Below are 25,555 nucleotides of genomic sequence, written 5' to 3' on the forward strand. Positions count from 1 at the left end.
CAACCGTCTGTCCGTTTCTGTCATGGGATCCCTTGGACGTGACTGGGGCGAGCGAAAGTGTACCCCCATTTCTGGCGACCACAAAATGGACCCCAAGGTGCGGCAGCCCGTCACTGGGGGAGGCCTTCCAGGGCGAGGCTGGAGGGTAACTGTATCAGGGCCCCAACGATTGAAGACGCACCATTGACTGTGAACCAATGCATTACCCTTCCTCCGCCAGTCCCGCCGGATGACAGGACATCAGGCTGCCGCCCTTCGGTTCCAACGAACTTCAGGTGAGTGGAATAGAATAAAATGGTTGGTAAGGCCGTTGAGACAGAGTATCGATTATTTGGTACGTATCAACCCGAGATCTGTTTTGTAGATCGATCATGTGAGAATTCTAAAATGATGTAAAGTAGATGAGGGTTTTTGGTAAGGACCAGTCCGGCGTAGAGGCGCTTGTCTTTATAGGAATAATGTGTAATTTGGCTTCTCGCGGAAGGGGAATAGCGAGACCACGCTATGCACCTCTCAAGGGAACCCCAGCATTTGGCATGTTAATAAAACACGGACTGAACTCCAATTTGTTCTTGAGGCAATGGACGGAATATACAAAGGACTCGATAGAACATAGGTGGCCGGGGAATGGGACATTTGACTTGGACGCTATAGCAACAGTAGAAATAGAGTTGACAAAGCGAAAGGTCCGCCCAGCACAATTTGAGGCCATTAGGTTATGGCGGGTAGAGGCCATTAGACGAAGAAATGTGAAAAAATAACAATGAAAGAAAGCAACAAAACCGCTCCACTAGTCAAAAGGCAAGGGATGTTAAAGAGATGCAAGAGAAATGTGGCCAGATGGATAGACGCATGTTGATCAAGCAAAGTGGAGGTATGTATCCATTCGTGCCGGCGCCCCAGTATGAAGACGTAACGCAGGAAGCCAAGATGATTACAAATGACCTATTATTCCCAGGCGCAACAACCCCGGCAATAATAACGAAGGCAGTAGAAGAAGTTAAGTGTCCCATGAAGTACGGTGCAGATACTGAGGACATAGGCCGGGTGAGGACAGTACAGATAAATGGTGAAAGGAGTGGAGAGTTGAAGGAAATAGCAGGAGAACTCCACAGAGAGGCAGTCAGTGAAGGGGTGAAAGGGAAACTGGAAAAACTAAGGCCGGTGGAATTTAAACAAGTGGGTAAATATTTGATAGAGAGATATGATAACAGAAAACAGTGCATAATCACGGATACCCTGCCGGCCAATATTTGGATGCAGTGAAAGGGATCGACTCTGCCAGTATTTTGACGGAAATACATAAAGGGGAACAAGAACAGGATCGACATACAGAGAAGAGCGTGAGAATTCGAGCAGACACGACAGAAGCTTGACGAAGCCCAACATAAAGGCCAAGATTTGGCAAAATGATTGCTAGAACGCGTAACCACCAAGACACTCACAACGATGGAGGATGCAGCAATGGCTCACCACTGGCCAAGGCAGATAGCATGCTTGGAACACCCGTTAGGGGTTGTTCAGGACTTGGTTGGGCGAAACGATAAGGGTGAAGAATACGATCTATCGCAAACTGAGGCATTTTTGGCGACCGAGGCAAGTTATGATGTAAACTTAGATGATAAGAAGGAACAGACTAGGAGACGAGCCAGATCCTCAGGCTACTGAAAATCTATGTGGAGATAGAACCTAAATCGCTGGACGAAACCGAAGCACCTACAAAAATGAACCCATTACAGGAATGTCAGCATACCCCAGGTAATACAGCCAATGGAGACCCTGTGCGTATTTTCCCTTGACACGCATGGAACTTCTGCAGATAACCAAAAGTATACCAGATCCACGTATAGACCCAGCAGGGTTTTATAAAGAAATTATTCAGGCGAGGCCATTATACAGTGGAAGATGTGGATAATATAATGATGTCCCTGTTGCCGAAGAAATATGGGTGCCCTTTAGGGAGAATAAGAATGAGGAATAGACTGAGAGTGTGTGCAGAAGGACAGCGATAACAGGAAACCACAAGACCCCTCTCCCCCCGCGCCACTTAAAAGATCAGAGTACAGGTATTAAAAGCACTTGAACGAGTATTTAAACCTCAGGATGTAAACGTGGAGAAATTAGCAACGGTAACGAAAGGGCCGAATGAGGATGTGGCATCTTACTTTCTGAGGTTCGAAGCATCATTTAAGGCACATAGTGGGTTGGAGTTGACAACAGACCGGCCAGAGGTATTTTGCGGGAAGTTTGTGAAGTGCTGAAAGTATGTGGCAATCAAGAACCCCCAGGGATCTATTAACAATGGCCTGATACTATGAACAAAGTTAACAAGCGAAGGTACAGTCAAAGAGCAGAGCTGAAAAGGAACTTAAGAGTAAGTGCTGATGCAGCAGCTACAGCAGGGTTCGCAGGGATTCAGGGGAAATCAAATGGGAATAGACAATGGAACGGGCGGGGAGGGGCTGGGGTTCAGGTAGGTACATACTTGTGGCCTGATTGGTTAGCTCAGAATGTATGTGCCTTTTGCAAGAAACCAGGGCACATGAAGAACCAGTATCCAGAAGGTATGGGTCGAGGAAGAGGGCTCCCGCGGGGAGGGCAAAGACAACCCGCACAGCAGATTGGAATAGTGCCACAGCCAAAGACAAATTTCTCTCTGCCAGGGCCAAATGTATTTGACCAGAGACCAAGACAGATGGTACAGTATGAACAGTGTTAAGGGGAAGATTGTATTTTGTTTGGAAGTGAAACAGAGGTTCCAAGATCCGACTAGTAGTTTACTATGAGGGAGCCGGGGTGGGTCTGAGGGAGCGGTGTTTGTCCTAATTGATCAAAAAGGGCCGTATGCGTCTGTGCGCCTGGGACAACACCCCGCAGTAAAATGCTTGGTGGACACAGGGGCTGGGAACTGACATCAAGGCTGTTCACTCAGCACCACTATGAACAAGATATCTGTTGGGTTTAGCAGGGAATCCATAGTCACCCCTATGAGTGAAGAAATGGAAGCAGAAATAGGAGGCGTGAAATGGAAGAATGTATGGTTGTTGACGGATAAATGTCCAGAGAACTTGTTGGCAATTGATTCCTTAAAAACATTGTATGCAACCATTTATTGTTCACCAGCAGGAGTATGTACAACTATAAATGACCCAAATAACCACGTTGTTGTAGCACTTAATAGACCGCTGCCAGAAGAGCTGAAGACACTACCAGACACACTATGGGCAGCTCACGGTAATGACGTAGGGACATTGTTGGTAGACCCAATTGTGATAAAAATTTAAAAAGGTTTTAAATTGCCCAGGGTGAAACAGTACAGGATATCAGTGGAAGGGGAAGAAGCTTTGGTCAAGATTGTGAATGACATAACTTTGGGAGTAGTGAAGAGTAATGATAGCCCCTGTAACTCCCTGGTTCTCCCCGTTCACAAGAAAGGGGACGAGACGTTACCCTACAGGTTTAGAATTGATTTGAGAGAAATTAACAAAATTGTGAACATCGATTCCCAGTGGTGCCTAGTATTTTGACCTTAATACCTAGTACAGCTGAATGGTTTAGCGTTATTGATTTGAAAAATGCATTTTTTAGCCTACCTATTGCCCCCGAGTCAAGATATTTGTTTAGTTTTACATTAAGACAGAGGCAGTATGGCTTCACGAGAGACCCACAGGGCTATACAGAAAGGCCAGCTATTTTCAGCCAAACACTGAAGGCCCAATTGGATGAGCTTATGTTACCGACAGGGACCTCCTTGGTACAATATGTGGACGATATATTGATTAGTGCTGAATCAGAGGAAGGGTGCAGAGAAGCAACCATTCTCGCGTTCTCATTTGGCAAAACATAACCACAAGGTGTCCCTGGCAAAGATGCGGTACATGCAGAGGAAGGTTGACTATTTGGGCTATGTTTTGTCAAAGGAAGGAAGGGCGTTGTCAGCCGATCGGGTGGCAATGAGCCAATTCATGCAAAGTCCAAAGACCTACAAAGATTTATGGATGGTATTAAGAGTATTATCATATTGTAGGCATTGGATCCCGGAATTTCCAGTGACAGCAAAACCACTATTGATGGCACTAAAAGGTGGAAAGGGAGGACAAAACATTCCGTTACACAGAAGAAATGGGACAAGCATATGACACTCTAAAAAGCGCCCTATGTAGCGCACAAGCGCTAGGGACACCTGATTATGCGAAAATGTTTTCTCTATTTGTGGATGGGTGTTCTGTATCAGTATTAACCCAAGAACAAGGCGGAAGGCAGAGGCCCTGTGCCTACTTTTCAACCAGCATGGACGTAGTTGCAAAGGGTTTGCCGCCATGCACGAGGGCAGTGGCAGCCTTAAAACAGAGTGCAGGGATAATATTGGGACATGATGTTACAGTAAGGGTACCGCATGCTGTGGATGTATTATTGAACTGAACCCAAACCCCACCACCTTACGTCTGCCAGATTGACACTATGAGATGCATTTATTTAGCAGACATGTGAACATTGAACGTTGTCATGTATTAAACCCAGCCTATTTATTGCCAATTCAGTCAAACAAAAATTAAGTGGAGCACGATTGTGAAATCAGAAAAGAAGAAAGCAGAAAAGGGAGAATAGACCTGCAAGATAGGCCCCTGGAAAATTGAGATGGTATATTGTTTTGTTATGGATCTTGGTACAAGTTGGAATCAGGAGAAACAGTGGCAGGTTTCGCAGTAACAACGGATGAGACCATAGTAGATTTGGGGAGAGTCCCGGAGAAGTTTGCACAAGCAGCAGAATTACATGCATTGATCAAGGCACTGAGATGTAGCAAAGGCAAGAGCGTCACCATATATACTGATTCAGCATATGCACACGGAGTGTTTTCCAACTTTGGGAAACTTTGGCCCAAAAGAGGGTTCCTAACATCACAGGGGACAAAGGTTAAACATGCTGTACTAATATGTGAATTATTGAATGTTCTGATATTGCCCACTAGAATAGCAGTGGTCAAATGCCCAGCCCACCGTAAGGTAATAGATTATGAGTCTCAAGGGACCGATTAAGCAGACATGACTGCCAAATATGCTGCAGAGAATTGTACAGATGATGCAACAAGGCAATATATGTGTGGGATGGGGGAAGAGGGGCTGGATGTGGCAAGAATCCAAGAGGATGCTACAGAAGAAGAAAGAAAGAACTAGCACATGAACGCAGACATTGACCAACTTGAGAATGGGGCAGGGGTGAATGGAGTGACTGAAAGATGGATGTTGTCAAACACTTACCTCCATGTTGTAGTAAGTGTCGCACATGTAAATGCAAGAACAATGGAAAGTATGCTGAAGACTGTCTGGGAGAACAAATGAATTGGTCCATGCTGCAGACAATGGGCAAAAATTGAGAAATGTGCGTAATGTACAATGTTGGCAAGGGCATGCCGGCCCCGGCAGGACACTGTAAGCTACCCACACAGCTTTTCGAAGTAGTATACATGGACTTCATACACTTAGGGCCTGTAAACAAGTTTGCTTACTGCCTGGTAATGAAATGCAGATACTCTGGTTGGGTGGAAGCCCTCCCCCTTCGAGATAAGAGTGCTACTTCTACTGCAAATTGCATATTGAAACATTGTGTGCCACTGTATACAGTCCCTACCTACGTGTGGTCAAATAATGGGCCACACTTCATGGGTGAGGTAGTGGTAATGGTGCGTAAGGCATTGGGAATTGATCAAAGATTCCACGCAGTTTTCCACCACCAGTCAGCAGAGGTCACCAATAAGGTTCTGAAAAACAAGTTGGCAGAGGTGTGTGCAGAAACAAGCTTGAAATGGCCAGACGCCTTGCCTCTGGCACTATTGAGCACAAGGACAACGCCCAAGCGTACTCACGGGCTGTCCCCCTTCGAGATAGTGATGGGCCGACTGCCCAGTATTGGTACTCCTGTGAATCCAAAGAAATTGTCTGAACAAGCATGGCCAGCGCTACAGCAGTACTGTATTGCATTGACTAACAGGCTTCTTTTCATACATGCGGAGGTGAAAAATGCAGCACACCTGCCACCAAATGGAACAGGTCATGATTTGAAACCAGGAGACTGGGTGGCTCTGAAGGCCTTGGACAGGACCAGCGGCTTGCAACCGCGCTGGAAAGGACCCTCCCAGGTACTTTTAACACAGACAACGGTGAAGGTGGATAGCAAACCACACTGATACCACGCAAATCATGTTAAGTGAACGGCGGCTCTAGAAGTAGCACGATCACCCTAGTTACAAACAGATCTTTTACTTTCGGCCCAAGACCCACTTCCCACGGATGCCCTCAGGTACAATATGAGATCACGAAAGGTATATGTGCCAGGCTGAAACGACGAGCAATTGCTCGAAGGGCCTCCAGCGCTCCCCTCCTGGGACAAGGCACAACTAGATGTGAGCAGTCGCCTCGAAGGGCCTTCGGCGTTCCCTGTTACGGGGACAGGCACCACGAGACGCGGGACAGATTGGTCAAGGGTTACCAGGGAACCCTGTACATTTAGGGTGCAAAGACATTGGAGCTTTAAATAGTGAAATTTTTTAGGTGTGAAGGTTGGTCACACAGAACACTAGACGCTCCAACCAATTGTTAAGTGTATACATTATATTCGAAAAAGAAAAAATGGAAAGAGTGGCACTGCTTGGTTAGAAGAAGGTCAAAGCAAAGGTTGACAGGTATGCTTGCACAACGAAAGAAAATAGTATATTGTGCACTGTGGGAATTCTCGTGATGACTGGGTCGAGTATATTCCTGTGGTATCTAGAGCATCCATCGATGTATCCATTAAAACATCTACTCCCTGTAGAAGTTCCCACGAATGATACTGAAACTTTATGTGCATACCAAGGAAAGACATGATAATGACATACATAAAAGATAATGAGTCAAGTAAAAATGTGTATGTAAAGCTGACGGATTAAACGCAAAAGGCACTAAACGTATCAAATAGTTGTATTTGCAGCCATATGCCCCAACATGCGGAGGATGGGGTGCCCGTTTATGCGTTGGCAATGTCAGAATATGCAAGCTGTGCGGTATTAGCATTGAAGGTATTACGTCTAAAAGGGACCAATGAGAAAGGATAGGATATGCCAAATAGGTCGATGGCCTGAAAACAGCAACACATCCACTTATGACTCCAAGCTAACGAAGGAGGGGGTGGCAATGGCTGATTCAGAGGGCTTGGACACAATCAGTCGGGCCATGCCAGCCCCTTTTCCAGTAAACAGGGAACTCCTTAAGAAAACAGTATGTTTCAAACGTGCTGTAGAGGGTACCGACATAGGTTGCAATATTACCTATGATTTCACTATATTGAGGCATGGAACAGGTCAGACCGAAGGGTATGCATATGTGTGTAATAGGAAGGCATATCTGTGGCACCCCAAGAACGTTTCCGGATATTGCTATATTGTAAGGGTGGTACCAGCTGCTATGATTTACACTCAGGAGGAAATGCATATTAAACATAGGCATAGAGGGATAAACATGGTGACTTTAGTTGTAGATCAGACTGACAACGATTTAGAAATATTTATTGACATTGTAAAGGGAATGACACTCCCAGTAGGGATATTCCTGAACTCTTTAGAATGTGGAAGCAGTGATAAGTGAAACGACCGATATACTTACAATATAATGTATGAGATGAAGGCAATACGATTACTTGCATTACAGAACATGTATGCCCTAGATATATTAACCGCAGGAAGGGGCAGAGTTTGCACCATGGTAGGATCCCAGTGTTGCGTATACAATCCTGATACAAGTGAAGGTGTGGTGGCAGGAGTATCCCAGTTGCACAAGATAGCTGAAACAATCCACTAACGTAGGAACGGGGGATAGTTGGTGGAGGAAATTATTGAAGGATTTAGGTTGGAAATTGCTGACCCCAATACTGGGAATAACAGGAATAGTGCTGGCCCTTTGCTTATGCCTACAGTGCTTCCCAATATTAATAAGGTGCTGTGTGGATTGCTGCAGTAGAATACTAATTGTACCCATTAGAGAAAGGGAAAAGCAGGAGCAAATCATGTGGTCACAAGAGATGGATAATTTGTATAAGATTAGCATGTGATCTTGCTCTGTATTAGCAAAAGGGACTAATTGGGGATGTAGAAATGTGCAAACTGTGCTTATGGCAAAGCAAGATCTTTGTCGAGGACCTTGGAACAAGGAGGGGCGATAGCGTGCGAGAAGGCGATATTGCAAAATTTACATGTCCCGTTATAAATTCTGGGAAGAATGGAAGGACAAGGACGTTTGAGGTTTGGCACGACAAAATGCATATTAATCATTAATGACACGAGTGATAAGGGCATGGGTCGGTATTTGCGCAGCTGCAAGCTTATCAGCTTACCACAAGAATGTGCTTACAAACTCCTTTGCTAAAGAACATGAAACGAATGATATGATTAAGCTTTCTGGCACTTAAGCAAACATAATTTCCTGTGTACGTGCATGCCATTAAAATGAATGATGATCGAGCTGTATATAAGCTATGTGCATTTGATGGGAGGGGCCTCACTTCTCATTCTCCTCCGAGGATGCTAGAAGTCCAGCCCTTTCGCGAAAGATGGAAGAATAAAGTGTTTGACTTGACCAACTGTCAGTCTGTTTGTCGTGGGGTCACTTGGACGGGACTGGAGCGAGCAAAAGTGTACCCCAAAACATACAGTGCTGGACATACAATAGCTAGTGAACACACACGGTGGAACCCCTGTACAATTAAAGAATTACATAGTCCCTGTACTCCACAGGCAGACATTGCAGTCCCAAGGGGTGGGTTCGGGGGGGTGGAAATGTTTGACAAATGCCAATAAAGATATGTTAAAAAAATATATATACCCATTCACTCATGAATATAAACCTACTGATCTCCATTCATTTTAAAACATCTCATTGTCACAATATAAGCAATAATGCTAACGAAATTAAAACCTATAGTATACACATGCACTTCAATAATTATAAGCCTCAACGTTGTGCCATTCACCAACATCTCTTGCAAACACATCCAGGTTCACTAATACACTGTTCTTTCACATAACGATCCGGAATGCCCAATTTTCCCAATTCACATAGGCCTACAATACAAATCCATGTTGCCTACACTTCTATTAAAGGTATCACACTGCCTAAGGCCACAGCAATATTCTGCACGACATTAGACAACCAATTTATTTTTTGCATCGGAGGTAATGCACTTCATCAGCGTACAATTGTAAAGATAAGGTTCCCTTTCTCCGTGCAGCACTTAACAAATCGAAACCGAAATATATCCGGCGTAAGGAATTTCACGCTGCGATCTGGCAGTGTGAAATAATGGAAGATGGGCTCTTCACAGTACAGCTCTGAACATCAGGTAAATTCATAGAATTTATTCATGCTCAATTGTACACCATCTCTTAGTGTAGCATAGGAAGAATTACACTGGCCCGTCCACACACCAGCTCAGGTCACTAACTGTCCCCCTCACACATCACCATTCAAACCACACCAAAACTCGACATGACACCATCACAATTCACCGACACCCTCACATTCCATAGACAGCCACCACACTGATTAGTGTACAAGAACATTACTACACAGTGCACCAATACATTGCACCGTCTATAATCGGTTTAAAACAGCCACGCACAGCAGTCGATTACCATTACTACGTTCACTGTGCGCTTCCACACAAGTATCCAGTCTTTTGTTGTTGATCCCACCGGTTAAAAAAGTACCTCATATGAAAGAAGCTCTGCGCTGAAATGTAATGCACCTGTTGCTATGTTGAGCACAAGCCATGGCTTCCCATCCAAACCCGACGAGTTCTGCGATGCAGAAGCATTAACCAACAGAGCTCTATAATGTTGATTCATACACCTACGCCATAACTACAGCCTGCGTAGTTATCTAAAAAATTAAACGAAACTCAACGGAATGGATGACATGCTGGATCCATGCAAGTCATCACATGGTGCGGATGTATACACGTTCTCTCCTCCAATGTTTCTCTGCCGTAAAGAACAAAGCTATAAGGGCGCTGGCTTGAACATTCAGGCTCATCCTCTGACAAACTGGCCAGCCACCTGCTCCAAAGGCAATACAGAGTCTCTATCCGTGCCAGGAAAAGGTCCTAAATTCATGTACAGGTATGTGGCACTGCTAACACAGCCGAGCCTTGCAAAATCTGCAGGGAACTTGCCAACCCTTCCGCAGTATCCGCCTCTCCTATTCCTTCTCAGGCCCTCTGCAACGCACTCGTCACTCACTTCATCACCAAAACTCTGGACATCCTGAACAACTCACTCCCCCATCCCATCCCTCAACCCCTTATCTCCCTTGGCCACTCATCCTCCTCCTTCCTTCTTTGCCCATGTCTCACCGGAAGAAGTCACCAGAGTTGTCCGCTCCATGAAGGTCTCTTCCAAACAGGTTTCCCCTTGCTCATTCAAGATCATCAAGGACAACTTCAGCTGTCTCGCCCTGCATTCGCCAATCTCTGTAACCACTCCTTTGCTATGGGTTCCTTCTCCTCCCTCAGGAACTCCCTTGTGTGCCCCCCCTCCTTCAAAAACAGTCGGCATACCCTTCCTGTCCAACCAACTACCGCCCCATCTCTATCACCCTCTTCCTGAGAAGTTGGCCCTGTCCCAACTCTCACACTGGACTTGTTGGCGGTCTCCATGACTATCAATCTGGTTTCAGAGCATGGAAACTGCTCTTCTGAAAACCTGTGAACTAATTCAAAGTAATAACCTGGGTATCACCGATCAGGCTCTGACATGGCTGACCTCTTCTCACCGATCAACCCTTCCAGGTCCAACTTGGGTCCTTCCCATCATCTATCTCCGCCTCTACCTGTGGGGTTGCCCAGGGGTCTAACCCCTTGCCCTGGCTTTTCAACTAATACCTGGCAACTCTTGCCCGCTGCATTGCCTTTTTCTGCTCAAATGTCCAGTGCTATGCTGACAACTCATTTTCAGGCTGCCCTCGGCCACCTCCTTTCCTTCTCTCATCTATGATTGCCTAACTTCCATTCAAGATTGGTGTGCCGCCAATGATCTTTGTCTGAATGCCAGCAAAATGGAGATCCTCCTCATTGGCACACCTTCACCCACCTTCCCCCTCACTCTCTGGCCGGTCTCCCTTGGCCCTCCTCCTACCCCCACCTGGGAGGCTAAGAACCTAGGGGTTATCTTTGACTCCACACTTTCCTATTCCGCCCACATCCCCGATGTCTCTAAAAAGTCAAACTTCCTACTGCACCTCCTCAGAGGTACTCTGCCTTTCCTTTCCTTCCCCCAGAAGCTCACTGTCTCCTAAGCTCTGGTTCTCTCTAGGTTGGACTATTATAACAGCCTCTTTCTAAATCTACCCACCTCTACTCTCTGCCCTCTGCAACCATTCCAGAACAGGACTGCAAGACTTGTTCTTGGCCTCAAGCCCTGTGATTGCATCTCTCCAGCGCTGAAATCTCTCAATTGGCTCTCAGTGGATGCAATGATTAAATTAAAAAACCTCTGCTTTGTCCACGAGGCTTTCTGGAGCGTGGGTCCAAAATACCTTCAGCTATACCTCTGCAAATACCTCGCTTCTCAAGCTCTTGGCTCCTCTGCCTCCAACTCCCTCAGGGTCAGTCGTTTTTCGAAGAAACAAGCTGGGGGGTAGATCTGTCTTCGGCTGGGGCCCTCCCTCTGGAACTGCCTCCCTGCCACTCTGAAACCTGAGGAGAACCATCTCTGGTTCCGGAAGCACCTCAAGACTTTCCTCCTTGCTTCCGCTTTCTCCCCCCCCCCCCTCTCACCTGATGATCTGTTCTCTCTCTGCACCGTGCACCTGGCCTACCCTCCGTCTCCGGGGACCAGGTACCTGCTCACCCTCCCGCCCTGCCTCCGGTCCACCCCCTTCACTGGGGTCTGTATCTGTACCCATACAGTCTCTCACCCAGTTTTCTTACTGCACTTATCCATACCCTGTCTTCTGCCTTCACTCAGCACTTGCCCTCGCTGGCTGCACTATTATTTATCTGGTTTTCTCCCTTGCTCCGCACTTTCCACCCCCCATGCACTCTCCCATGCACTTGCGCGTTCTCAATGTCACTGGGTCCAATAATATTTTTGTTCCCCCGTTCCCCTCCCTTGCTTGGTCGCGCTCTGAAACACTTGTGTACGAGCGCGATATAAATAAAATATCAATATCAATAGTGCAAACATTCACTCATTGAGAATATTTCTGGTTTTCCGTTAACAAAGATACACTGATGTGTTTGCCCAACAGTAATTTAGAGACTGAAAAAGTTGATCTTTGTTGTTCATGCGTAAATGACAAGGTATTCAATTTTCCTTTTTTGTGGATTATAATATAGTTCTCAGTTGTGAAATATCTTTTCAATTTTCCATATCTGTGCAAATTACAATTGTTTTACAAGTCTCCATTATGAAAGTGAAATAACCTCAACGCGTGTTTCACCACTTGTGGTTCTTCAGGAGGTGAGTGATGTTTAAATCAAAATAACTTTTTTCGGAAATTAAATTTTAAAAAATGTACAAAAATATAAAAAAGTGGAAATTAGAATTTGGGGTGTGGCAATTTACTGATTAGTTCAAAACTGATGAGTTTCTGAAGGGCTCAATAGAATGGCATGAAGATGCCTCTCTTACCTCTTCAGTACGTTTTGATGCTTCAGCATGAACCCTTAATTTTTAATTTGCTAGTGCAATTAGTTGACTTCCAATATTTTTGAAAGCTGTTCATTTCAGGGGGAAAGGACAAATACAAATATTTACTGTGTGTAATATCCTAAAATGATTATATTTTTCTCTTTTATTCAATTTCAGAATAAATTGTTATTTTGATTTAAACACCACTCACCTCCTGAAGATCCACATGTAAAGTGGTGAAACACGCGCTGGAGGTTATTTCACTTTCATAACGGAGACTTGTAAAATAATTTTAATTTGCACAGATATGGAAAATTGAAAAGATATTTCACAACTGAAAACTTTATTATAACTATATTATAATAAAATCGACAAAATTGAAAACCTGTGAAGAACTGCTTGCATCCCTGGATTCCAAATCTCCTGCTGTCCTCCTCCTTTCCTATGCATTTGACACGGTCAACCACTGCAACCTCATACAAAGGCTCCATGACTCCCTTGGTATCTCGGAGCGGGGACTGGACTGGCTGAACTCCTTCCTAACTGACCGCTCCTCCCAAGTCATCCTGGGCTCCTTCTCTCCCATTTCCTTCTCCACCTGTGGTGTCCCCAAGGGCTCTAGTCGCTGGCCTTGGCTCTTTAACGTCTACCTTGCTCAGCTGGCTCTCCTCCTTCTCCCCCAACTGCCAGTGTACTGCTGAAGACGCACAACTCTTCTTCAAACTCCCGGCTGACCCTCTTGCACCTTCCATCATCCCGACTGCCTTTCTGCCATCCAGGCCTGGTGCACTTCCAATGATCTCTACCTCAAAGACAGCAAAACGGAGATCCTTTCCATTGGGACCCCTGCACCAGACTTCTTCCCTTCACTCTGACCTTCCTCCGTGGGCTCTCCCCGGAACCCCTCCACCCCCGTTGCCTCTTCTGAAGCCATAAACCTCCGGGTCATCTTCGACTCCACTCTCCTTCCTCCCTCACACTCAGGACATTGCCCAGAAGTCCCACTTTCAGCTCTTCCTTCTCAAGGAATTCTATCTTTTCTCACCTTCCCCCAGAAGCTCAGTGTTACTTGATCCCTAGTTCTCTCTACGTTCAACTATTGCAATAGCCTCCTCCTGAATCCAACTTCGTCCACTCTGCGACTTCTCCAGCTAATCCATAATAGGGCAGCAAGACTTATCCTTGGTCTCAAGCCCAGGGACTGCATCTCTCCTGCCCCAAAAAGTCTTGAATGGCTCCCGGTTGCTTCACAGATTAAATTCAAATCCATCTTCATCATCCACAAGGCTGTCTGGGGCTGGGGACAACACCATCTGCAACTCTCTCTTACTAAATATTCCCCCTCAAGACCTCCGCGTGCCTCTGGCACCAACTCTGAGTGCCAAGCGTTTCGCTAAACAGAGGGCAGGAGGCTGATCGCTTTCCTCAGCTGGCTCCCTTCTTTGGAACAGCCGCCCCTTCTTCCTATTGAGCAGGACTTTCTTAAATTTTGGAGGATTCTCAAGACCCTTCTCTTTAACTCCTCCTCTCCCTCTCTCCTCTGCTAATCTCACAGTTGCTCATTTGGTGTCCAGGTCCCTTATGCATCTTCGGGGCCCTGACCTTCCACACCAAATCGACCCAGCTTCTGTCTACCCTCAACACTTGCCTCGGCTCACCCTCTGCCCAAGTAGATCGCACTTACCCACACTGCAATTCACCTGTTCACCCGAGCACCTATCCCATTCTCTCTCCCTTCTGCACTTGCACGTTCTGAATACTCACAAGGCATAGTAGGTTTGTCCTTCCCCTCCACAACTGCATTTACTTTTTAAATGTATTTTTATTGTTTCTCATCACTTGTCCCCTCCCTGTTGGCACTTTGAAACAGTTATTTACTTCATTTATAAGAGCCTAACAAAATAACAATAAATAAAAATAAATAAAAATAAATAACTGCTGGTGTTAGCAGGCACCCTCCAACTGCCTCCGCTAGCCACGATATCTTCAAAGGAACACTTCCTAGTGGCTGTCCGCAGCAAAGCAGTCTATCATGTAGCACTCCAACTACATGACCCATAACGCCCTGCTCTACGAGCACAGCGGCACTACTGAGTGCTTAATTTTTTAAAAGATGCACTCTTTCCTCGTTCTGCAGCACCATCATATTTTGCTTCGTTTTTTTAAATCACTGCCGGATGGTCTCTGGGCAGGGCACTGACACTTTTTAAAATAGCAGCCATCTCTTGGGCCCCAACCTGCAGCTCCCAGAGAGGCAACATCCAGCAAACCTCCAAGGCATGGGAACGTACACTCCACACTCTTTTGGGCCCAGTTGCTTTTCTTCTTCAGGACTTTCAGCATTACTTGCAGCATCCACATCAAACTCGTCATGGCATGCAATTCTACATAGACAAACAGCTGCACTCCTGCCCATGGTTAATTTCCGCCATCCAACCTTCTTCGCCAAATGAAGTATTCTCTCTGGTCTCAATGCAACTAATCACAAAGCAGGAACCACTTCAGACAAGGTAATGTAGAAAAGGAAATCTTATTATATCTTAGTTACAGGTAAGGTTAGATGTAGGAGAGAGGTAACCAAGCATCCTTCTGGTTCCCGTATCTCTCCAATAGTGACCAACAGTCACCCAGAGAACTCTCATACAACCATTCTTCATACATCATCACATTCCATTCAGCCTAGAGGTCGACATACACTACACAAGCCTAGTATCACAGGATACTACACCCTGCCTGTCAAAGGAAGGCAGAAAAAGACCATGCAACAAAAAGGAGCCTACAGGGACAAAACATAACTTTGTGTGGTCGTTGCAACTGGCTTAGATCTCACCAAATTGTTTAAGTGTTAATATTATGGTACCAATCAGTCAAACCCATTCTTATTCCCTAATGACAGCCTTATCCCCAGAAGAACAGCCTCTTAAAAAATAAATATTCAAAAAACTGCACACCTGCTTGTGTCATGGTTTAGCTCATGCACCAAGTTTTCCAAGGAGTGTAGGCAGAAATCAGTACTTAAGGGGACAGAAGAAGTGCAAATACAAGATTGCGGTGTTACTGGTCACCCATATTAGGCCAAAACACCCCTTCTTTCACTGTCAGTCTGCTTCTCTTCACCATCCTGCAGCCATTGATCCACTTTAGGCAAAGGCACACAGCTTCGTGGGGAACTTCGAGGCTCCACCTTTTATCCACACTCACCTTTACAGTTACTAATTTCTGCATGAAGAACGCCCTGCAGGGTTTCGGAACAAATGTGAAACAGAAGCTATGCACTGTCTCAATGCCAGTGGTCAGTTGGGGGCATAGGTGGAAATTCATTCTGGCATGTGGGTAAGCACACTGAGAGGATATTTGGCTTGTGGGAGTCACTATGGTAGACCTCTGGGAATAATTACCAGGAATTGTAGCCCCTGTCCAAAAAGCCTGACAAATATGGTTCGTTTCCTCAACGGGCAAACGTCTAGACTGTGGTTTGAGACTCCTCTCGGCCTACTAACTGACATACTGAGGAAGATGAAACAGACATGATGGGTCCTCATATCTCAAGCAGCCCTTTTTCTGTACAAAATGTTCATGATACTGTATCGATCTTATTCAACAAATCTTTCGAAGAAGTAGCTTACATAAACGAGTGGGGTACCCACACTGCCCCTTACCTCATCTGCAAATTGCAAGAACATTGTACCCCGTGTGCTGTGATTAAAGGCCATCCAAACCTATGGATATAGCAGGTATAGGCTGCACGCATTTGATTGCGACATCTTTATCGTGGATTTGCTTACCCGATTGTTCCGTCATTGCTGGCGAGCGTGTTCCTTCTTAGGTACTGCCGTGCCTTGCAGCTATTTGTTTAACATTATCAGGCAGAGAGATAAAGCACTCTTATTTTCATTATAAACATCACTTTACTTTGTAATCCATTATATTTGTTATTCTTGTTAACGTGAGTGTAGGAACTACGCATCTGAACTACATTACCCGGGTAACCCTGGGCTCTACTTACTGAACCATCAGGCGTTTCAGCACCAAGCCGGTCATCAGTGTCCATGGCGCCACAGGATCACTGTGCCCAAGTAAGTGCTACTAGTCTCTTCCAGATTACCACTTGTGTTACTTTCCTCCAGGTCTCCTGTAGTCAACAGAGTCCCCCTGCCACTGGCAGCCAACCGATTAGCGTGCATCAACAAACTAGAAGCTAATCAAACTTGATAGCCTCACGACTTCCACGCTGGCTACTCCCATGCACACAGGCACCACACTTTCAGACTCTGCAACTACCCCAATGAAGACCGTTACAGCAGCCCCAAAGCAGTCCAGTCTCACGGAACCCGTCTCAGCCACTCCTCTTTATACATCAAACTTTCTGGATCAAGGGTCTTCGAATCCTGATTCCTAACCTCATTGTATTCCTCTTTCCAAATACATTAATCAAACTGCGCCAGAGGCTGCTACCTCCTCTTTGCCCCCTCACTCATTTTCCGCTATCCCATCGTATAGCTACTTTAATGCAGATAAAAACTCAAAAGCCCACATATCCATACACAAGGAAACCACACTAAAAATTACACTCCTTAACACAAGATCACAGATAGCCCCCACGACCTGATAATTGATAACAACCTGGATATACTCTGCATCGTAGAAATGTGGATTCGGGATACAAGCTGACCTTTTATAAACCCAGCAGTTCCCATGGGTTTCTCCCTTTTCGGCGCCAACTGCAGTTCGGCTACGGTGGTGGAGTGGCCATCACCGCTAAAACCTGTCTTGTGCACCGGATGCAAAATCCTTCATGTTAAAGGACTCCAACAATAGTTGCAGAAACATTGTCCTCATCCACAGGCCCCTTAACCCCATGCCTGATTTTAACAATGAAATTATCAATATCTTGATCTGAAGAGATGGCGAGGGAACATGCTGGGTAAACAAGCAATTGAATTAGAGTCTTCTTTCATCAGCATAGGACTTGAAGTCCAAAATAATGAACCCACTACAGTAAAAAATAATGTAATTGACTGGATGGTGGCAAAGAACCACCTAGCTAACAACATCTCAACTAGCCCCTGCATATGGTCTGATCATTTTGTTATTAGCCTCAATATCAAGAGCCCCCACCCTTCACCTAAGCCCCCTAATCAAACAAAAACAGTCACTGGTCGAAATTTCAAAATAATCACAAACCAGGATTTACAGTCTTGCCTAAGAAAAATAATGTCCATATAAAGCCATACTACCCAGCTGATAGCATGGTATCTTCCTTCTCAGAACTGCTTACTCAAATGCTCGCCCAATCAGCCCCTATGAAAACTGAACAGGTCAAGGACAACCCAACTCCTCAAACCTGATTCACCCCGGATCTAAAACTCCTGAGGAAACAAGCTCTAGAAACCCAGTGGCTCAAAATCCAATCTAATGACACCAGGTATTTATGGAAGGAAGCCGACAAATTATATAAATCTCTAATTCAGGAAACCAAGAAGAACTTCCCTAATGCCCAAATCGAGTCTTCTTCCAACCACACCGGGAAGCTTTTTTGAAATCTTGAAGTGTCTGGAAAAACCTATGGCATCACAGATTTCCTTTACACCAACCAATTTACACTGCTCTACAATACAGGCTGCCGGTGAGGCAAAAACTGTAAATGCTCAAAAACAAAATAACAGCTGCCCAAGCTTACAACTCTTCCCATATGGAACAGGAATACTTACAGCCCAAAGGTCGGGATTTCCAAGAGTTCTCATTCTCTCAAATCTCCATTCAAGACATGTGCAGCATGCCATCTTCCATGCGCCCCAACTCTTGTCCTTACAATCTGCTATCACCAAAACTAATTTTGGAACACAAGGATTTGTTTGCTCCCTTCCTGACTTATCTAGTCAATGCTTCTTTTAGGGAAAAATATGTATTTGACGACATCAAAAAAGTCAATCACTCCCATCCAGAAAAAAAAAACATCAACCCTAGAGAACCCAGAAATTTGAGATCCATTACAAATAGACACTTTCTTCTTAAAATATTTGAAAAATGCGCCATCAACCAGCTTCAATCCTTTGTGGAGTACAATTGTATCCTACACAATTGACAACCGGGTTTTCGACCTTCATTCAGCACCGAGACTGCTCTCGTCGATCTTAAGACTCGAATGCTGGAGATCACGAACAGAGGGAAGACTGGGATGTGGATCTCATTGATCATGATTGATCATGAACACCTTCTTACCTGTTTAAAGGACTCAGGCCTCTATTCCAAGGAGGAACTCTGTTCCTTCCTCACCAACCGTGAATTTAGAATATAGTGGGGACCTGCTTTCTCCTCCTCGGCTTCTATCCGCTGTGGAATGCCACAGGGTGCATCTATCTCGCTGCTGCTGTTCAATTTATACATCAGGTCCCTCTGTGCTCTCGACAAGCTGGGTGTCATTTTTTACAAACTACGCTTACGACACCCAAATTGTCCTGGAACTTACTGGGATTTATGCCACAGACTCCAGAACTTTGTCCAACATCTACGGTCATTGATAGCTGGATGTCTGAGAATTGGATGGGACTTAATGGCAGTTAAGACGGAGCGAATTATCTTCGGATGCAAACAAGCCAGGGACAAACTGAGCACAGACTGCAGTAGCTTCCCATTAAAAGACAATGCAATCAAAACCCAACAGAAAGTGAAAACCTTGGGGGTTCAGCTGGAGGCCTCTCTAAATGCAGATGCCCACACAACTTATGTTAACCACACATGTAACTACTATCTACGCCTCAAGAACATCCACCCCTACATTTCTGAGAGAAACTGTGCCACAATAGCACAAGCTTCTTTTCTGATCAGACTACTGTAATTCCTTACTAATCTGCGCCTTCCTCCAGCCTTAAGAGATGGCAGGTGATCCAAAATGATGAGGTCTGAATTGTGACCAACATCCACAGAAAATCACACATTAAAACTGCATTGGTTGCCCATCCAGGAACGGACTGCTTTCAAGGTGGGTTCCTTGGTTCATCGTTGCCTCTTTGGCACTATACCAGAATATCTCAAATCACTGGCCCCATTATATCAACCCACTAGAGCTAGAACTAGGGCTGATACAGGGCCCCACGACTAAACGTACCAAGGGCCTTGGTAGATCTTTTCCCATTAAAGCAGCCAGTTTCTGGAATACACTGCCCCTTGCTCTCAGGCTCGATCCCGATCTGAAATCCTTTAGAAAAGCTCTAAAAACCTTCCTTTTCAAAATGATGAGCCCTTGTTTCAATACAAATTTTCTAGCTCTGCCTGTCTCGTTTTAACTGTTCTGTTTTAACTGTGCTATGTCTGCAGTCCGGTGCCCGCAGGCACATTACAAATACATAAATAAAAATAAGAAATATGGGGGAAAACTAAGAAAATCTGAAGAAAAAGGTTTCATACTTCTGTGGGATCTCAAATTCCACAATTAGAGAAAGGAAATTTGCTAGAACTGTCCAAACATTTAAAGATCTGTAGCGGATTTCTAAAATCTGCCAAGAATTTTAAAGTCTGCGCTCTTTATCTGCAATTTCTGCATGCTGCTGTGGACTGTCTCCAGTGATGACTTTCATGCCTTTATTTGTTTGCTTGTTGTTAGGCACTTATACAATAAGAATATACTGTTCCAAAGCACAATGCAATGTTTACTAGATGTAGTTTCAGGTGTGTGTCTGCACGCATCCAAATCATTTTCTCTGAAGCAACCTATTACTTTGCTAGCAGATAGCACACAACACTTCTTTCACTCACCACTCTTTCCCCTCGCTTCTGCAATACCCACTTCACTCCAACGAACAGACTTGGCACTAAATTGTCCTACCACCTTTCATTGTCTCTAGAGGATAGCTCAGGGGCAACGTGTTCGCCTTAGAAGCAAGACGACGACGTGGATCAACACAGGTTCCATCCCCGGGTCCACGCATAGAAACCGCTGGGTATTAAGCGTGTTATAAATAACCAATAACAATCACAGAAAAACAAAGCCACTCCAAGCCTAACAGATAACACCAGACCATTAATCAACTTAGGATTTAATTCTACTGTCTACCTCCATCACTCTTCCCACTTCCCACACACCAGGAGCCAAGTTGAACCACATTTCTGTAGTCAGATCTTGAGTTCTCCCATTAATTACATTATACACCCATGACGACTCAGAACCACGCTCAATATTGCACTGTGTAGATCACACCACCAGAGAGGCTGGCTAACCTAATAGGTTTACCTACTCTACTAACTGAACTATTCGCACATATTCCCATAAATTATGACCTCCTCCCCTTTGGTTTGAGCTGAACTCCACCCACGGACTACTACTTTACACACCGAATCATCCCAATAAACCACTCTAAAAATGATCTCTTCGACCACATATTTTGTTTCCACCTCCATGGGGGTTCCTTACCTGTGCCTCTATCTACCTAGTGTGAATGACTGCTCTTCTAACCAATCAACGGGGGTCGTGATTCTTAAAAGCCAACGAGAGCAGACTTCATATATGTGGGTGGGGTTTGGGGCTATTAAACAGCCAGACTTCCACAAAGAACCTCAGCTCCTCTTTACCTTCCCCCTGCCGCTAGCCCCCGTTTCCGGATAAGGTCGTCCAGGGACAGATCTGCCATTTCGTCTCACGTGAGGTTCAAAGGAGATGTTAGGCGAACCCAGGGGCGAAAGCGTCCAAACGTCTCCTCGCAAACGGGCAACGACCACTTCCGGGCCACGCGACGCTTTCCGTTCCCTCGCAACCAATGGAACGGTCGCACAATGACACTGGTGCTAGAACGAATCTCGAAGCATACTTTAGATGGGAGATATAGCCATGGCAGCCATCTTTGATGAGGAAGTGTAAACTTTTGCGAAATCACGTTTATTTTTATTTTCTTAGTTTTTAGAGCAACTGTTGTCATACTATTTATTATTATATTCTACTGTGTTGATTCCGAAATGTGTGTTCCCTTGTTAGGTAGCCTGTTAATTTCGGCTTTGTTCCATAGCTTATTGTCAGATTTTGGAATCGAACATGTATGACGAGTTCTTGACCCATCTCTTTCAAACGAGACCCATCAGCATCTCTTTCAAACATTTGCAAGGGCCACTTTTAAGAGTTATCTCGATGTATCACTTATTTATATAAATTAATGTATTGCCTAGCATTTCGGTGCTGGACTGCCCTAGGGCAGGACAAAGACTGATATGTTTGGGATGAAAAATAGTAAACTAAAGACTCTGGGTAAGCATAGCTCTCAACCATTTGTGCTGCAAAGGCGGGTGAAATCACCCGATTTTGTTTTTGGCGGGTGAAACGCCCATTGGAATGAATGGGCGTGCAGGAGGCTTGGCGGGTGATACAGCCCTTTACAAGACGGGTGACACACGCCAAAAGCGTGTGAGTTGAGAGCTATGGGTAAGTCTCGCGTAACCAGGACTAATGTCTGGCAGAGGGACTCCCATGACCCCCTTGTTAATTCACTTATTTACATGTCATGATTGCCAGTGTCATGCGCCACTTGGTTCGGGGATATAATGGGTGCCCCCTCTTCTGCACACATAAAGCTCAATTTCCTCGAATCTGTGCCTCCTTTAAAAACAAACCTTGCCACACAAATAGACCTCTCAAGTTTCCCTGGCCAAGTGTGAGAAAGCCACCCAGACCTGTTTTCGCCCCTTTGGATTCTACTTATAAACTGTCTCTCTTTGTAATGTGGGTTTATTTTACACACATATAACAGGGTGTGCAATTTTTGAAAGAGAGAGGGGAAGAATAATACAGCAAGCATGCTGAGAAAATAATCCAGCATGTTGTGTCAATCAATGATTACAGGCTGATGTCCTCCCCCCACCCCCTGGATTCTGGCACTTGTAGTTTTTCTTGAACCTTGAAATCTAAAAAAGACTTCAAGTACCAACATTTAAAGTAAAAATGGGACTTGATGGCCTTTTTATGGGCAAGGGAACTTGAGATCTTTTCAAGTCGTTTCTATTAAACAATATTCTACCAGCTATACTTACTGTATGTAGTCAAGTACGTGCATTTGAGACTGGTCTCACAACTTAAAATGTTTTATCCAGTGCAAATCATTTAATCACATTGTGTTTATGTTTACACGGATGGAATTACATTAAATATGTTGATACTAAGTTGCAATGACTGCATTTGTTTTCAAATTGCTCCATACTCAGAAGTGTGGTGTGTATGTATTACAGATTTTTTAAAAACGTTGTAAATCAAGAGTTAGGGTTACTCTAATAAAAACTAAAGAGTACTAAGTGCACCGGAAGTCTGCTGGGGAGACTATGAGCAGAGGAATCCTTGTGGAACCCCTGCTGGAGCCTGGGACCTGCGTCTGCAAGAAGAAACACTGCCGGCCTACTACTCGGTGAAACGTGGTTCGCTTCATTACTTTTCATCATTGACTCAACGTTAAACCGCTATGGCATACGCTTTGCTCCGCCCACCCCACCTCCCAGCAAGCCTACAACTATGGCATTTACTTGCACCCGCACGTGCACCCTAAGTGCACCAGAAGTGTGCTGTTGGGCTGGAGAGACTACGAGCAGCGGAATCCTTGTGCAACCCCTCCTGGAGCCTTGGACCTGCGTCTGTAAGAAGAAACACTGCCGGCCGACTACGTGGCAAAACATGCTTCGCTTCATTACTTGTCATCATTGACTCAATGTTACACCATTATGGCATACGCTTTGCCCCTTACCGAGGGTAAGACCGATGGATGGAATCTCTGGCTACAATAAAAGGGGCTGTTCTGTAGCGCTGAGTGTTCGGAGTTGTTGTAAGCGAATTCAGCAACGGGTATCAAGAGAGACCAGTCATCCTGGACCTTGGTGGCAAAACATCGGAGATATTGTTCCAGGGTCTGATTTGCGCGTTCTGTGGCTCCGTTGGTTTGGGGGTGATATCCTGAAGAGAGGTCACGTTGGATTCCTAGTACCCGACAGATGTGTTTCCAGAATTGTGAAATGTATCGGGGACCCCGGTCAGATATGATCTTGGAAGGAAGCCCATGTAGTCGGAATATGTTCCAGAAATATTCCAGCTAGCTCTGAAGAGGAGGGTAGTTTCGTTAGTGGCGTAAAATGGGCCATATGGGTAAACAAATCTATGGTGACCATGATGGTAGTATATCCTCGGGAAGGTGGTAACTCCACTATGATGTCTGTAGCGATGATTTCCCATGGTTTAGAGGGTAGAGTGGGCTGCAGAAGAAGACCCGCTGGTCTCTTGTTATCATGTTTGTTTTGAGCACAGGTTATACAGGCCTGGATATATTGCTGCACGTCAGACTTCATTTTAGGCCACCAGAGCTGTCTCTGTATAAGACGGAGGGTGTCGGTGATACCTCGATGCCCGGAATGTAGTGTGTCATGACAAAGGTTAATTATTTTTTGCTGTAACTTCCGTGTAGGAATGAGTAGTGCATTGTCCTTGAATAAGTAGCCTTCCTTGGCTCTTAATTTCCAGAGATTTCATGTTGAAATGTCCTTCCATAATTCTGAGGATTGAGTTTGCGATCGGACTTCTTCCAGGAGATCAACTGCTTGGGCTACGAAGATCATGGGAGAGAACATTTTAGGAAATGCCTTATCTTCAGTGGTCGCGTAGTCAGGACGGCGAGACAAGGCGTCAGTGATCAGGTTCTGTGATCCAGGGACATGGGTAATGTGGAACTGATACTGGGCAAAAAAGTAGGCCCAACGTGCCTGACGACTGTTCCTGCACTCCAGTGACTGTAGAATCTGAAGGTTTCGATGATCATTATGGACTTGGACAGGATGTCTGGCTCCAAGAAGTAGGTGTCCCCATTCAGTGAAGGCTTGGCGAATGGCTAAGAGTTCCTTTTCCAGGACGGAGTAGTGCGTTTCACTAGGAGTTAAGGTTCTTGACAGATAAGCAACAGGGTGTTCCAAATCATCCTCCATCTTCTGCTTCAACACTGCTCCTATAGCGTAATTAGAGGCATCGGTTTCCACTAAAAAGGGTCGACTTGTATCGGGTTGAGCCAAGATGGGAGCTTGTGTGAACTCAGTCTTTAAACGCTGGAATGCTGTTTCTTGTAATGTTGACCAGACAAATGGGGTGTCCTTCTTTAGCAGAGCCACTATGGGTTGTACAATCTCGGAAAAGGTGGCTATGAACTTCCGGTAGAAATTGGCTAGTCCTAGGAAGGATTGGATTTGTTTCACAGACGTGGGAGTAGGCCAGACGAGAATGGCCTTTACTTTTGAAGGGTCCATGCCAATCCCCTCTGGACTAAGGATAAATCCCAGATAGTGCACAGAGGTAATGTGAAACAAACATTTTTCAGGCTTGGCTAAAATGTGATGTTCCCGGAGTCTTTGTAGAACTGCCTTAACATGTCCTTCATGCTTCAGAGGGTCCTTGGAAAAAATCAATATGTCGTCCAGATAGACATGATGAAGAGAAACAACATATCAGAGAACACCCTATCCATAAAACGTTGGAATACTGCTGGGGCATTGGCTAGTCCAAAGGGCATGACCAGGTACTCGTAGTGGCCAAAGGGTGTTCGAAAGGCGGTCTTCCACTCGTCTCCTTCCCGGATACGGATCAAATGGTAGGCACCCCTGAGATCCAATTTGGTGAATATTATGGCTCCTCTCACAGCTTCCAGGATATCCGAGATCAAGGGCAGAGGGTACCGATCCTTGAGGGTGCATTGATTTAAGCCTCTATAGTCGAGGCAAGGTCTGAGTTCCTTGGTATCCTTCTTGGGAACAAAGAACAATGAAGCACCCGCTGGAGATTTCGAGGGTCTTATGGTGCCGTTTTCAAGATTAGTGTCTAGGTATTCCCGAAGGGCCTTTTTCTCGGGTTCGGAAAGAATGACCATTCTGCCGAAAGGAATTACAGCT

At 45.2% G+C, this 25,555-nt stretch overlaps 1 protein-coding gene across 2 annotated transcripts in view; it reads right to left on the reverse strand.

Moving 5' to 3' along the window:
- The window catches only part of POLDIP3 (DNA polymerase delta interacting protein 3), a 388,271-nt gene extending 366,818 nt beyond the window's left edge, over positions 1 to 21,453 (reverse strand). For both annotated transcript variants that reach the window (XM_069652698.1, XM_069652697.1), the window contains exon 1: positions 21,230 to 21,453. In XM_069652698.1, the coding sequence (XP_069508799.1) occupies positions 21,230 to 21,288 (59 nt within the window). In that variant the 5' untranslated portion in view covers positions 21,289 to 21,453. The remainder of the gene's footprint in view (positions 1 to 21,229) is intronic.
- Between the last annotated feature and the right edge of the window lie 4,102 nt (positions 21,454 to 25,555).

The sequence above is a fragment of the Ambystoma mexicanum genome, chromosome 3p, assembly GCF_040938575.1.
Source record: "Ambystoma mexicanum isolate Mex_15411 chromosome 3p, UKY_AmexF1_1, whole genome shotgun sequence".
NCBI classification, from domain to species: domain Eukaryota; kingdom Metazoa; phylum Chordata; class Amphibia; order Caudata; family Ambystomatidae; genus Ambystoma; species Ambystoma mexicanum.